Source organism: Coffea arabica, chromosome 7c (genome assembly GCF_036785885.1).
Source record: "Coffea arabica cultivar ET-39 chromosome 7c, Coffea Arabica ET-39 HiFi, whole genome shotgun sequence".
Taxonomy (NCBI): domain Eukaryota; kingdom Viridiplantae; phylum Streptophyta; class Magnoliopsida; order Gentianales; family Rubiaceae; genus Coffea; species Coffea arabica.
The window spans coordinates 20,413,690-20,428,833 of NC_092322.1; the positions used below are offsets into that span (position 1 = coordinate 20,413,690).

General features: G+C 32.7%; 1 protein-coding gene across 3 annotated transcripts in view; it reads right to left on the reverse strand.

Annotated features, from left to right (window-relative positions):
- LOC113699039 (translation factor GUF1 homolog, chloroplastic-like) overlaps window positions 1-1,247 on the reverse strand; it is a 41,697-nt gene extending 40,450 nt beyond the window's left edge. For all 3 annotated transcript variants that reach the window (XM_072056478.1, XM_027219078.2, XM_027219075.2), the window contains exons 1-2: window positions 878-1,247; window positions 616-792 (exon numbers count right to left, since the gene is read on the reverse strand). In XM_072056478.1, coding sequence (XP_071912579.1) covers window positions 616-792; window positions 878-1,123 — 423 coding nt within the window. In that variant the 5' untranslated portion in view covers window positions 1,124-1,247. The remainder of the gene's footprint in view (window positions 1-615; window positions 793-877) is intronic.
- Window positions 1,248-15,144: the final 13,897 nt, after the last annotated feature.

Below are 15,144 nucleotides of genomic sequence, written 5' to 3' on the forward strand. Positions count from 1 at the left end.
TAAGTTAAAAGTGAGTCATTAAGTTAAATACGGACATTTGGAATAGTAAACATGATTATTTCCCAGTCATCCCAACAGTTTAGATTATGGTTCCATTCACACTGTCAACCCCATTGGCCAAGTTGCTTCACAACTAACAGGATGATACATATCCATCTTTTGTTTCAAATACCATTTTTCATAGTAAAAAAGCGAATGAGGTACCCCAGCAAGCAAAGTCAAGACCACTGATAAATAAACCAGCAACCATCTTAATGTCTGCTCGCACTACACTTTTCTTCAAAGTTAGCCCTCGGAAAACTTCATTGGCTCCAAGGACCTCAATTGTACAACACTAAATTAATCTCCACTTCACTAATATGTCTCGTATCAATAGACGCAATGAAGCACATAAACTTAGCTACAAAAATATACAGTTAATGTCGGTCCAGACTACACAGTACACTCAACTAAGATATCCCTTTCTTCCCAACCATATATGATTCTATGAACAAAAAAAAAATAACATTCCTTGAAAATCAAATATGATAACAGTCTAAACAATAAAAACAAAGAAATAACACTTTTGTCATCTTCTCTTACTATAACACTGTAATTTTAAATGCAAAATGCAACCTGTAACTTGATAGTGATTCCTCTTTCTCTCTCCAAATCCATGTTATCCAGAAACTGGTCCTTCATTTCTCGGCTCTCCACAGACCCTGTCATCTGAAGCAACTTGTCCGCAAGCGTCGACTTCCCATGGTCAATATGCGCTATTATACTGAAATTCCTAATATTCGAAGTCGGGACCTGCATATAACTCTTCACTCAATTATCCCAAATTCACCCCAAAAAATTTTTTTTAAAAACTGAAGTTGGCAATCTAACTTTTAACCTTCGAGAGACGATCTTTCCCAACAACAGCAGCCAATTGAAGGTCGGAATGGGAAACTTTGCTGCTGGAATCCACGCCAGAGGTAGTCTGGCAGTTGACACGGAAGCTACGGCGACCAGAGTAGCTGAATTTATACTTGTTGGAATAGTTGAAGCCAAAGCCATGGTGCTGCTGCTGGTGGTGGAATGGTGAGTTTACAGATAACGGCATGAATTTGAGGCGGCAAAAGTCTGCAGCGGTGGCCATTCAAAATTGGCGCTGCTGAACTTCGCCAAATGGTTTTAAGGCCGCAGTCAGCCACTGGAGAGTGGAGAGTTTTCTGTGGCCTATCTTCGGTTGATTTTGTTTTTTTTTTTTTTTTGGTTTTGTTTATTTGGTAAAGCCAGACTGTTTCGAGTCATAAATAAAGAGGAGCCTCACGCGGATGGGAACGAGTAAGATTTGATTTAACCGCTTTTTGCAGAGAAATTCTGTAATTTGATATTGGGAACTGTTGAAAATTTCTTTTAATGGACTAATGATACCTTGCATCCTTATACCATATATAAGAAGGGTTATTATTAGTTTACCTCATTAATGTTAGATGTCAGTATCAATTTCTCTCTTAATATTATCTTTTAATTATTTTATCTTCAAGCTAACGGTCAAACTTAACGGAATTTATTAATTAAAGTGAAAAGACAAGTTTAACTCTTAAAATTATTATCACTTTACCCCCATAAATTATGGTTTCATTATCAATTTACCCATAAAATTATTTTTTAGACAATTTATCCCACCATTAAACTAACTTAACAAGTTAAAAAACTTTAGAAGAAAATACCCTCCTTTTTGTATAATAAAAATAATTAAAAATTCAGAGTGGCTCTTCTCCTCTTTAATATCAAGAAAAAAAATCAAAGTATTAATTTCTTTTTTCTTAGCAATCTTATTAATATTAAAAAAAAAGATGGTGAGGGGGAGGGAGAGAGGAAGAAAGAGCTCAATTCTTTTTAAAAAAAATACAAATCAAGAAAGAATTAAATACTTTTATTATTTTAAAATTATTTCACTTCACTGTTTACCAGCAGATTTCAATCCTAATCCCAATAATCTTAAATTAATACAATAATGTTAGATTTTTCTTTATTTTTTTCTTTTCAAAATCTAATTTTCTATCTCCTTCTTTCATGTCTCTTTTTCTTTTCCTAGTATTAATAAGTGTGAAAAAAAATTTTGAAAAAATTCTTTTATTTTTATATTTTTGGATCTCTTAAAGTGAAAAAAAAAAAGAATAATCATTCCAATTTTTTAGTTTTAATTATATATATAAGGGTAAATATATTTAAAATTTTTTTACCATACTAATTAGATTAAAATGCCTAGAAAATAATGTTAGGAATTAAAGTGATTATATCACTATAATTTAAAGGAATAAAGAAATAATAACAATGTAGTAATGCTATAGAATAAAAGGATATTTTTGTCCAAAATTTCTTAATATATTGAGTTGAATTACTTATGAGGGTGAAGTGACTAAAAGATAACGTTAGGAGGTAAACTGATAATAGTGATATAGTTTAAGCGAGTAAAGTGATAATAACCCATATAAGAACGAGTTTGAGTCAAAGAATCGCTTTGAACTTCCACCACAAGAATAGGGGTATTATGGAATTGTGATGTTGTTTTGAGTGTAGTTATAACGATGGGTACTACTTAAGATAGCATGTGTATTCTTGTGTTTACCAAAACGTCCTTGTATTTTAAAAGATGCAGTGATGATTTATTCAAAGGTTTGGGTATTTTGGAAATGTGAGATTATTTGATCATCTTTTTGACAAGGGGTACAATCCATAATAGTTTCTTTATTCGTGTAATTACTTAAATATCCTTGCAGAGACATTCATTTTGGCTTGTATCAATTAAAACTGTTGCTTTACTATTATAACTTGAAAACTTTCAAATGTCATTTCATCTCAATTAAAGCAAGGACAATGTGGTTTATTAAGGAATTTATGACTGAGCATTAGTTTTAGCTTCAATTCTTCAAATGTCCACTCCTTCACATTCTTCCGTTACGTTCCTTTCGTCTTCCGGTAAATAGTTATATGTATTGCCATTTTACTCTATATTTCAATATGGTTCTCTGGTGCAGCTATTCTTGGAGGTTCAGCTTGAGGTTAGTTTTCATTCTGTTTTTTAATGGTATGATTCGCTTTGTAAAATCATAGTTTCTATTATCAACTAAATGCTTCCAGATACTCTGTTAGCGCAATTTAATGTTGATATTATTGTTTCCCCACAAAGTTGGTTGTTCTGTACAATTTAAATGGTGTGGTTTTGTTGGAATAGATTTGGAGATATAAAACTTCCTCTTCTAGTCTACTTACATGATGGAGGATTTTTTATCAAATCTGCTTTCTTTCCTACATATCACGCCCACTTTAATGCAATAGTTGTAGAAACTGGTGTTGTAATAATTTTAATTAACTATCGGCTTGCCCTGAGCACCATTTGCCTACTGCTTATGAAGATTCTTATATTGCAGTCAAATGGGTTGCCTCTCATTCGAATGGCGAGGGTCCTGAGGTATGGCTTAGGCATTATGCTGACTTAGATAGGGTGTTTTATGGTGGGGACAGTGCTGGTGGCAACTTAACACATAACATGGCGTCAAGGGTTTGGCTAGAGATGAGATACTGGACGGCTTCGATCTTGATGCGATTTGTCTCAATTGTCCTTATTTATTGGGGGAAAGAGCTAATCGGTATTGAGCTAATGAAATTACAGGCGAAGACCTCTGTTAAGGGCATCTGGCATTATGTTCACCCAAAATCTAGGGGGGTTGATGATCCATTGCTGAATCCTCTAATGGAACAAAACCTTTTGAGGCTAGGCTGCAAAAGGGCTAATTTATCATTTATATTGCTAAAAAAAATATTCTAAAAGATAGGGGTGGCTTTATAAGGAGGCATTAGAGAAGAGTGAGTGGGGTGGAGATGTGGAGGTTGCAGGGAAGATCATGTCTTCAATTTGTTTAAAGATTTGCCGTTGTTGAAAAAATTGGCTACTTTCATCAACGAGAATGTTGTATAGATGAATTTTTGAGTGGATAATCATTTTGTTTATTGTCATTCTCTAAATCGTTTGTGTACTTGTTTGAAGTTCATTTAGTCTTGTTAATGAAAAACTTGTATACAAGTGTTTGTTTCAAAATATATGAACCGAGCAAAATAGCATGCATAATTTCCTTCTCCATTCTCCAGTATACATTAGATATTTTGTTACTCCATATTGTTACTAAATGTGCGTGAGTTTTTTTATATTTGTTTGAACTACCGTAAAATCTTCTTTAACCACAGGTATCAAACACCCGCGCAATGAGATGACACTCCCCTTCTAGTAATAATTTAATATATTGACTCCTACGGTACTGTTATGACAAGCGTATTAGGGTGCTTATTTTAAGAAACAGTTTTGATTTTTCTTTAACACTGTACTTACCTTTCTTCCCTTCTTTTTTTTTTTTTTCATTTTTTGCTTCACTTTTTTAGGAGGACAAAGGCTTCTCCATATAAACCTCGTCCAATTGTATCCTTATCCTTATACTATATAAGAATGAGTTGTGGTCAAAGGGGTTTGAATTTTAATTGCGTAGATAGGAGTTTTTTGGGAATGTGAAATGTTATATAGTTTTTTAAAAAAGTTTTGATGCAGTTGAAGACAACATGTATTTAGTTATATTTATCGAAATGCCCTCATTTTGGTATATTTAAAGTTTTGATTTATGGAAACATCTGGGTATTTTTAGAATATGAAATTATTTTGCAACTGTTTTTGCATCGAGTACAACTCATATAAACTTATGTGTTGGTATAATTTCTGAAATAGTGTTGTAGACACATTTAATTAAAGTGTGACTTTTGTTATACAATTAATACAATAACATATTACCATGTTACTGTAACTAGCCATTGGAGGATATTCCTTTGTCTGAAACAACTTATGTCCGCTCTTAAATGATTTTCAACTGACATCTGTAGGGATTTTTTGGGAATGGTTAAATTGTAAAAGTATTGATAAAACAAAGTGTACAAGTGTGTGCTATAATTAGAATGTTCTATTATTAATTTTGTCATATTTCATGACTATTTCTTTTCAGAATATACTATTATTTGTCTAATAAAAAATTCTTTCTAATCATAGGCACCAAACACTTGCGCGATGCACGGGCACTCCCCCCTAGTTTATAAAATAACATCAATTGATATACCTAATAGAGAAAGGAGGAAAAACAAAGGCAAATTTTGAAAATCTTTTTGTTCAAAATCACAAAATCATAACAAACATCATATTAAAAGAGATGGCTAGTCTGTTTTGCTGAATCTTATGATTATTAGTGTAGTTTTATTGCTTATTTATGTTGTCTAATTTATCAAATGCAAACTTTTTGAGTGGTGAAATATGTGTATTAATTGTTTCTAATTTTAATTATTTTTATTCTTTTACTAATACATCTTTTATATATAAATATATATGCATAAGGAGTATTTATGAAATCAAAATTTCATCTCTCTCCTTAAAGTACTTTCTAATGTTACTTTTTTTAATTGGACTAATTTTGTTATCAAAACCTTAATCTCAGGAAAGATTTATGTAATTTTGCAAACTTCAAAGGAGACTAATGAAATTGTTAGAAACCTCAGGGAAGGTTTTTGAAATTATCCCAAAATAATAGACATGCTAGCCCGCATACATATATATTTTGTATTTTGTGTGCGAATCACATATGACTAGAAACTTTTTCGGCTGTGCATTGCCCAATGTGTTGGGCTAATACTTTGGGCGAAGTTCTCATATCATTGTCAAAAAAAAAAAGAAAAAATCACAAAAATAATGTTCAGGCATAAACATAGTACAAAACTATGCAGCCCAGTAGGAAAGAAATTTTTTTTTCAAATACTGGGCTAACATGGAATTTTTTTAAAAAAATAAGATGGCTGCCAGCCTGACACATAAAAAGGAAAAAAAAAAGAAAAGAGACTGACTTGATAGAGACACCATCATTACTCAACCAACACAGGCTGGTAGCTATCATGAAAAGGCCAAAAAAAAAAAAAAAGATTGGCTTGATGGAGACACCACCATTACTCAACCGATGCCTCTCCAATTTATACCTCTTCTTCAAATTATCCACTTTGAAAAGCAGCTCCTGTCTGTTTCTCATGGCCCATATCTAGTGTAATGATAAAAGAAAAAGATAGTCACAAGGGATAATATCAGAAACCTCCCCTGAGATTTTTTCTAATATCACCTGGCACCTCTAAAATTTCAAAAAATATCACTTATCTCCTTTACTTTTGTTATTTGTGTAACAAAATTTTGAAAAATCCTAAATTGCTCTTTCATTTGCTAAATAAAAATATTTCTAAATCATTTAGTTCAATTCAAGAAAACAATTACCTCAAAAACAATCTCTTATAGTACTACCACATCATAATGCTAGACCCCATAAAAATATATATTTGAAAAATAAAAAGATATTTGAAAAAAATACACTTGCATCAATTTAATTCTATATGCTTAAAAGCGATTTGTTATGAATTTATATTTTTTCTAACAACTTCTCAACCATTGCTCAAACTATTAAACTGTACCAATCATTATAAAAATCAACTCAAAATAAGTAAATAAATCATGTTCCACTTTATCACAAACACAAAAAGTAAAAGGCAAACAAAATTTAATTTATTGTAATTTACAAATAAAATATTGTATAGTCATCCAAAAAATATGAAAAAGATAGAATGATGGAGAAAAGGAAAAAAAGAAAATGACTTTTGTTTCTTTTTTTTTTTGCAAGTTTTGATCTCCATTTATTTGATATGTTGTGAATTATGTGTCAAATAAGGGTTAATATAGTCTTTTTACAATTATTATGGGAGGTAATTGATATTTCTAAAATCTCAAGGGTGCCAAGGGATATGAAAAGAAACCTTAAGGGAGGTTTCTGATATTATCCCATGTTACAAATAGAATTGCGATTCAAAAAGCAACTTCAAAGTCACTGGTGCAAGTAGTAGTAGACTGGACAAGGGGCAGGGACCGTCCTTGAACAGTTAATGGCCATGATTTGGCCAAAAAATTTTATGCGGTCCAGATCACAAGTTGTGCATCGATTTTCACACCGTGTGTGGGGCCTGCAAAATTTTGTACTAAAGTTACACGTTGTGCAAACAAAGTTACGCCGCGTGCAACCAAAGTTACTCGCTGTTGAAAATGGCCAAAACCGCTGGAGACAGTTGCACCTGCAACCGTCCGTGCCCCTTGTCCATAGTAGACTAGTGACATCCACATACTTCATGTTGGAAAGTGTCACTAGAGCCTCGTAGGCAAGCCAAATTAGTTACTATGAACTAATAGCTATTGGACCATTTTAGTTCATAGTAACTTCAAAGCCATCAAGCAGGTCTTTTTTTTTGTGTCTTTTCATGATGGCTGCCGGTCTGATAGCCATGTTATTTTAAAAAAATTTTCCACGTAAGCCAAGCAGCCCAATATTTTAAAAAAAAATTTCTTTCCTACTGGATTTAGTTAGCCCGGCAAGCATAGTTTTGTACTATATCCATGTTAGAACATTATTTTTGTAATTTTTTCTTTTTTTGACAGCAATTTGAGGAATTTGCCAATATTTTGGGATAGGTCTTTGGTTTTCATGTGCAGACGGATGGAGAAGCATATGCAAATTTTCAAGTTATATGAAAAGTAAACTATTTATCTGTAGCCTTGAAAAGTACTGATAGCATGCAAATTATAAGGAATGGTAGTTCACAATTGGAAATTATACTTGCTCACACTAAATTGCAGATTCAAGTTGCTAGAGAAACTTGTATCACATATAAGTATTAGAATGCACTACTCAATCAAAAGATATTGGAGTAGTGGATTCTAATACTACATTTTGAGCTTCACAAAGTCATAAACCTAACTTTTACTGTTCTATGGTTGTAAAAATAGTAGCCATTAGCAGTTAAAGGAGGTCCTAATAAGTCTAAGTATTAGAATGCATTGCTCTATCAAAATACATTGGAACAATGTATTCTAACACTAAAAGTTAGCCGTGATAGACCTGTACATTGAATACCAAATTCTTCTCCAACAACATCAAAAGATTTTAGTGAGAGTTGATGAGAGGTTAATTTTCTCCTTCTTGCTGTTTCGATTTCTTTGCTGGGCTGGTAGTGGCTTTATCCATTGAAGCGATTTTCGATGAAGAAATTGTTTTCAATGAAGCTAGGGTAGTAAGGTCTTCAAGTGTCTTGTAGCTCTTTGTTGTGATAGTTGGTCCCGCTATTTGGTAAGCCTCTACTTCATTGAATGTGAGGGCTCTTTTTGTAGTAGTTGATTCATTCATAAAGCTTCTTTTGACAGTAGTGGATTCAGTTATTTCTTCAAGTAGCAAGTTTGCTATTGGTGTCAACATTTGTTCTTCTGCTAGCTGCTTTTGTTTGGTGCTTGATGATGTTTTTGCTTCTGAGGGTTGGGGAGTTATTGGTGGATGTGGTAGAGCCAATGGTATGTTGGGGACTTCATTTATGCTATAGGCTTTGATGATTGTGTTTCTCCTTTGAAGTTGTTCTTGAAAAGTTGTCTCATATGTTTTGAGAAAATAGATTAGCTTGTACTTTCTCATGATGCCAGAAAGTTCTTGGTTCATTGTTATTCCATGAGATCAGAAGAATGAATATGAGTGTTTATACATTTTTATTTCTATATATAAGTGTTAAAGAATAATTTAAAAGTGAAGTAAACTACTGCACATGTGCCTCTGCATCCTTAAGCTGGGCAGCAGTCAATTGTATCGGCCTCTCTGCTTTTTTTTTTTTTTTTTCTTTTTTTAGATATTAGGCATTGAATGGTTGCCATTGAACCAATTGATGGTATTCCAATTCGATACCTTAAGTGAAACATAAGAGTTTTAGTTTATTGTACAATGTAGAGTGTGAAAGAATAATATTTTAAGAGATTAAATATAAAAGGATACCTTAGCTCCACTTCAGCTTCCTATCTGCATGATGAACACTTATGATCCAATCTGTGTCTGCCTCAACAATTTTCAAACAATTTGAGCATATAATGTACCGAAAACGAGTTTGGCCAAATGTTAATTACACTCTACAGCTTATCCATACTATTTTTTGCTGCAAATGAATTAAAGCTTTAGTATATTACTATTTTCTTTTCTGCAAACTTGAAATGTAAGATGATTATGCTGATTGGTTAGAGTAAGAAATTGGATCGTTCTTACTGTTTCGAATGATGTCATTGTATCATGAATGGTCTTGATGTCTTCTTGGTTTGGCAATGGGACCAGCAATACCGGATCCTTATATGCTTTTGCTTCCAATAAGTTTTAACTTCTTCTTTGTGGATGCTATACCTGCATTGTATTTTTAGGATATAGAGTAGTTAGGATCATTAATTGGGGTGTACAAAGTTAATTATATATGTGTATGAAGAATTAGGGATATATAAGATACCATCCATGAAGTGGCAATTCGTCATGGACCGGTGGATTGATAAGAATCTATGACAATCCTATTGCTGTTAATGAGAGACCTATTTTTATGTATGAGAAGTATGAGTGATATGCTGTTAGTGCATAATGAATTTTTAGAGTAGGGGGCTTACTGTTGAAAGTAGAAACTTTTACTCTCATAGCAAAGATCATAAGAACAGTGGCAATGGTGTTGACGAGGATGTTGCCTTCGTATTCTTGGAACCCATTCCTTAGAGCGAGAAGCAGCAATTTTTCCTTTAAATAGAAAGGACTTAACAAAAAACATGATGTTAAGGTGTAATTTATATGTTAAATGGAAGTGGGAAGTGAAATATCTTACTCTTCATTTACAATCACAAAGTCTCTTGTGACTGAGTCTGGAGTTATCTCTTTTTGAGGGAAGGCATATATGACCAGTGCCTTAACATCCATAGTTTGAAGTTTTTAGTTGGAGATTAAAGTATATAGGAGTATAGTATTGCATAAAATTATGTAGAGATATGTTTTTTATATAGTACTTACTTATCAAGGTAGTATCAGATTTTGCATGTTTATGTGCTCAGAGAGGTTGTCAAAGGTGAAAGGACATAGAAGCATTGGAGGAATTGGATCAAGATAACGCTCAATCAAAATTGAGTAGTGAAGGACCCAAGAATAGGGATATTCACTGACTCTGCATGTAGGGGCAGCATTGATAACAGTTGCACCAGAGACATACTATTTGTTTGGATTGTAAGTTATTTGGGATATTTTTACTGTAACACTTTTTGTGACGTGATGTATGTGAGATAAAAGGGTAATTGGGAAGATAAAAAGATGTATTAGAAATTGTAATGATGATGTAAGCAAATAAAATTGGGAAATAATGCTCAATCCAAACAAACTAATAGTATCGTTGTTATGGTACCAACAAATTTTTTAAGAGTTAGATGCAATTCTCATAAGCTACTGCAGAGACTTTAGTTCCCTGTTTTTAGTGTTTCTAATTGAGTTAGGATACTATATGATAAGATTATTGTGTGTCCTGCATACATATTTTTAAATGAATAAGTATGCGGTAAAATGGTTATGAATTATAAATAAGTTATGAGAGAAAGTGGTTCCTTGCAACTGCTATTCTAGAGAACCATTTTTCAAGGGTTAGGATGGTTATCAATTATAAGCTAAAAGGTTGAAGTAAATTAGAGTTATAAGAGAGAGTGGTTCCATACATATGAATTGAAGAAAAGTTGTCTGGCCTCTAAAGAGTTTTCTATGATTGATGACTTTTTTGAGTAAACTCTTGAAAACTGAAATTTGTTTTATAAGTTGGATTTAATTCACTCTCATTAATGCTCTATATAGTTTGTTAAAGTAGGATCACATGCTAAGCATAATTTAGTGTCCAAAAGATAGAGGCTAAAGGGAAACTAAATGCTAAAGACAAACAAATCTGAAGTGTACCAAAATGATGTTATAAATTGAATGGTGTGTATACATTAGTCAAGTATTAGTGGATTTTAGGAAAATGAAGGATTTGCTAAAGGAGAATCATTGATTTGTACAAGAGAAATGATAGTTATATACTGGTGAATTTGATAAAGAATATTGTTAATATATTCTGCACAGATCCAATAAACTAAAATTGATTAAAATTCTTTAAGTGTGTTCAATATTCTTGTGAATTAAAAAAGCATAAAGAAGAAGCAAGTTTTACAAATATTCTGCTAAATCCTAAGAGCGGGAAGCAAACTCTAGCTTCTAAGAACTGTACTACATACTGAACTTTCAATACTGATTTTCTATGCTTTTTGCAATCTAGGATTGATGGGTTCTAAATCAGGGGGATACCAAGAAACTGTTGTTTATGTTTATATTTCACATAAGTGCTATTGAGATTCAATATTCACAAGGTGGTTATTTCGAACTTGACCTAAATTCTTGTAGCCATGTATCTATGACACTTGTTGTTATGACCAATTTACTGCTTCTTAGTTTTTACTATTGGCTATTATTATAACATCAAAGCTTTATATAGTGATAATTTTGCAGATGATTGGTAGTGATGATCATGCATAAGATAAAACTGGACAAAATTTTTAATTATTAGCAATAATAAGAAAATCATTTGAAGTGACCTTGGTTATACACTACTTCTTCTACTAAAGCACTAAGGACTTGTTATGTGCTATCTAAGTTTAATAAAAATTGGGGGGGGGGAGTCATTCTAGAGTTAACCCTTAAAAGAATGGTTGCATCTTTAAATGTTTAATCTTCATCAAAGAGATCAAGAATGACTTACATCAGGAATAATTAAACACCCCTTGTTGTTGATAGTTTTAAATCTGGATAATTAAATTTATTTATAAATCATAAAGAGGACTATAGGTGTAAAATATATCTTATGTCTCATTTATTCGGTATAGTAATGAACTAAATGGTAAGAACCGGTAACAACATAGTAATTTCTATGAGTAACTTATAGATTGAAGAGTAAATGTTTGTTCATGAGGTAAGCTAGTTTATAGTTGTTTATAGTAGGTGACAAATGATTATAATAGTTAGTGAGATACTTGAGTATCAATGAGTATGAATTGCTGAATTCTTCTAGGTGAAGCTTTTTGAGTGTACTGAATGTGGTTCTTTTTAATCACCTAAACAAAAACTGTCCATTGTTCCAATTTCTTGTTAATGTCCAAAAGAGCTTAAATGTGTCTAAGCATTTTCAGCTGCATTGTGTTGAAGTATAGTTAGTATTATATCACTTTAACTAAGAAACAATAATTCTAACAATTAAAGGGTAGCTTGCAAAAGAAAATACTATAAAAATAGTAAGAGGTATGAGTCATGAATGTACTTGTTGCTGGTGATTCTGTATGCTGAAATACTTCTTTATACACTGTGTTTTTTGTTCTGTTCATGAGTTGGGGAAAAAATATGTTGGTTTTATTAGTATTCTAACTACTGAGACTGTTTTTGCTCTTGAAAGAGCGACATATAATTGACCGTACGAAGATGGGTTCTTTCAAGTATATACCCAGAATGTTTCAGTATATACCCAAAAAGTCTAAGGTCCGTCCTTGTGCTTTGTTCATAGTCATTGCAATACAAGCGAATCGGAATTTGGACCCTTTTTATATGGGATTGGATATTAGTCATCGGCTGATGGTTGCATTGGAATTCTATCAATAAAGACATATTTTCTAGAAAATTCATCAAATGAAATGATAGCATAAATGATACTTTTACTAAGGGATCTCAGTTGGATCAAGATTTCTCAAGAGAATTATTGGTGCATTTGGTTTCAAAACTAATCTGTGTGGTGGTAGACTACTGGAAATTAACGTATTTAGCAAATCAACATATTCAACTTGGTGATTTTCATTTAATCTCTCATCATAACGCAAGTTTTCAACTACTTCTCTTGGATATTTGTCTATGAGAGTGTCATTTATCTCATCCACGAATAAGTTTTTGTAGTAAGTATTGCTCTATTTAACAAAGAAGATGAGATTTTTGATCCATAAGTGATTTCAGGATACACTACATGAATCAGTTTTTGAAATGCATCAAATTTGTTAGTGTAAAGAACTAAGATAGAAGGTGGAATTTTCACTAAATCATTGACTTCTGTGTATATCATCCCATCTCCAATCTTTAATAAAAATTTTGTAAATGTAGAATCTAATCTTGCTCTAATATTTTCAGTTAAGCTTAATTTTTGACGTTTGTCCCATATTGGAGAACTGATTAGACAGGCACTTATCATTTCTCTTTTTGTTCCCTTTCGAACTACTGGAAGTGTCTGTCTAAAATCTCCTCGAAGGACAACAAATTTTCCCCCAATGATGTCAGTTGAATCCATGAGATCTTTTAACAAGCCATCCAATGCTTCAATTGCTATTTTTTTGCACATTGGTGATTCGTCCCAAATTATTAACTTTGTTTCTCTAATCATCATTGCTAAAGAAGTTTATTTGTGTAGACACCGAATATTTGTCAATTTTTTCTTGAATTTTATCTATTTAATGAGTTATTTATTTTCTTGCATTTTAATGTGCATTTTTCTCATTTTGCAGGTTGTTTTAGGAAAAGAAAAACAAAAAGAGAGAGAGAGAGAGAGAGAGAAAAAAAAGAAAAAAAGAAAGAAAAAAAGAGAAGATAAAAATCGGATTAAGCGTGGGAATGATCATCTGGTGGATCATTCTCAAGCGGTTTCCACACAATATTGGACGTGAGGTGAGAAATGATCCACGTCAACTACTTCTGTTGATGGGCAAAAAAGGTTGCCGTTCCACAAAAGAAAGAGTTTAGCCTTAACGGGATCCGTTTAAAGCAAACGAAAGATTTTAAATTTTGAAAATCAAGTTAAAAATTTGAATTAGCCACATAAAACAAAATCGAGGGAAGAAAGTGGGCTTGGTATGTGAATGTAGCAATTGATACATGAAATTGCAAACACAAAAGTGGGTGGAGAGAGTTGGGGTATGATTTTGTGTGAAGAAGGAAGAAGGCAAACAGTGCAGTGAGAGTGTTGTAGAGCATTTTGAATGAAGAAGAAAGGGTTAGTTTGATTTTGCAGGTAGCTTTGGGAGGTAATGCAGTAGAAGAACATGAAAATTAGCAGGAAAATTCACGTGCAATGTGCAGGGCCGGCGGCAAGGTAGAAGCGAATAGAGGAAATTCATCATCTCATGTTGCCAGATTTGTCGTGCAACTTAATAGCAGAAGCAATTGTGCTCCCTGAGTTCGGTGAAACATAAAGAGCTCAGCGGACCAAGGTAATGTGACTGAACCATGTCAGCAACTGTGGCCAATCATTTGTCACCCAACGAACATTTGTAAAATGAAAGATAAAATTAGAGTTAAAGACGTAATATGAAGATGATAGAAGAATAGTAAAATTCTACTGTATGTGTGTGTGTGTGTGAGCGTTCAGCTTTTCAGTGATAGACTATAATGGAATAGTAGTATCGAAAGACCTGGGGGTATCTATTCAAGTAAAGTATCGAGCGGAATGAGGGAAAGAGGAGAGAAACAAAGTCATATTTAATAACTGAATGAATGTACATCCTGTTGTAATTAAGTTACAGGTTATAGATACTGTATTACAATTAATATGAATTATTGTGTATCCAGTAGTTGGTCCATGTTCATCAAGGATAGTCCATGTTCACCACGCAATCTTAGTTTGCCCCTCTCCTGGACATGCAGTATGTATAAAATAGAGGTGTAGAGTTAAATGAGGTGAAGTAGAGGAAAAGACATATATGTCAATAATAAATGGGTGTACCTAGTGTTATAAGTAAATTACATGATGCAGGAAATATATTACAAAAATTTAGGAATAGTAGAAAATGCCAGTTTGGTCCTAAAAATTTAGAAATAGTAGAAAATGCGGAGTTGGCTCAGGTGGTGAACACTAACGAATGACATAAGGTCCAATAAAACAAAGTACCTAGAACCTAAATATAATCACAAGGGTGGATATACATACCGTTAAAATATACTTACATCGTGTGACCAATACATTACAGTCCGTATAAATTAGTGTGCATGGAGTTGTATTTGTACATAGATAATGCCGTTATCGTAGAGGAAAAGTAAAGTGATATGAATAATTAATCATATTGATAGGTGTAATAATAGGACTTGGTATATGAGTAATGTCTGTAACATAACACTTATTGCGAATGGTAATATACATTTATGTTGTCGCTTATATGCATAATTGGTAGGAGCAGAAGTA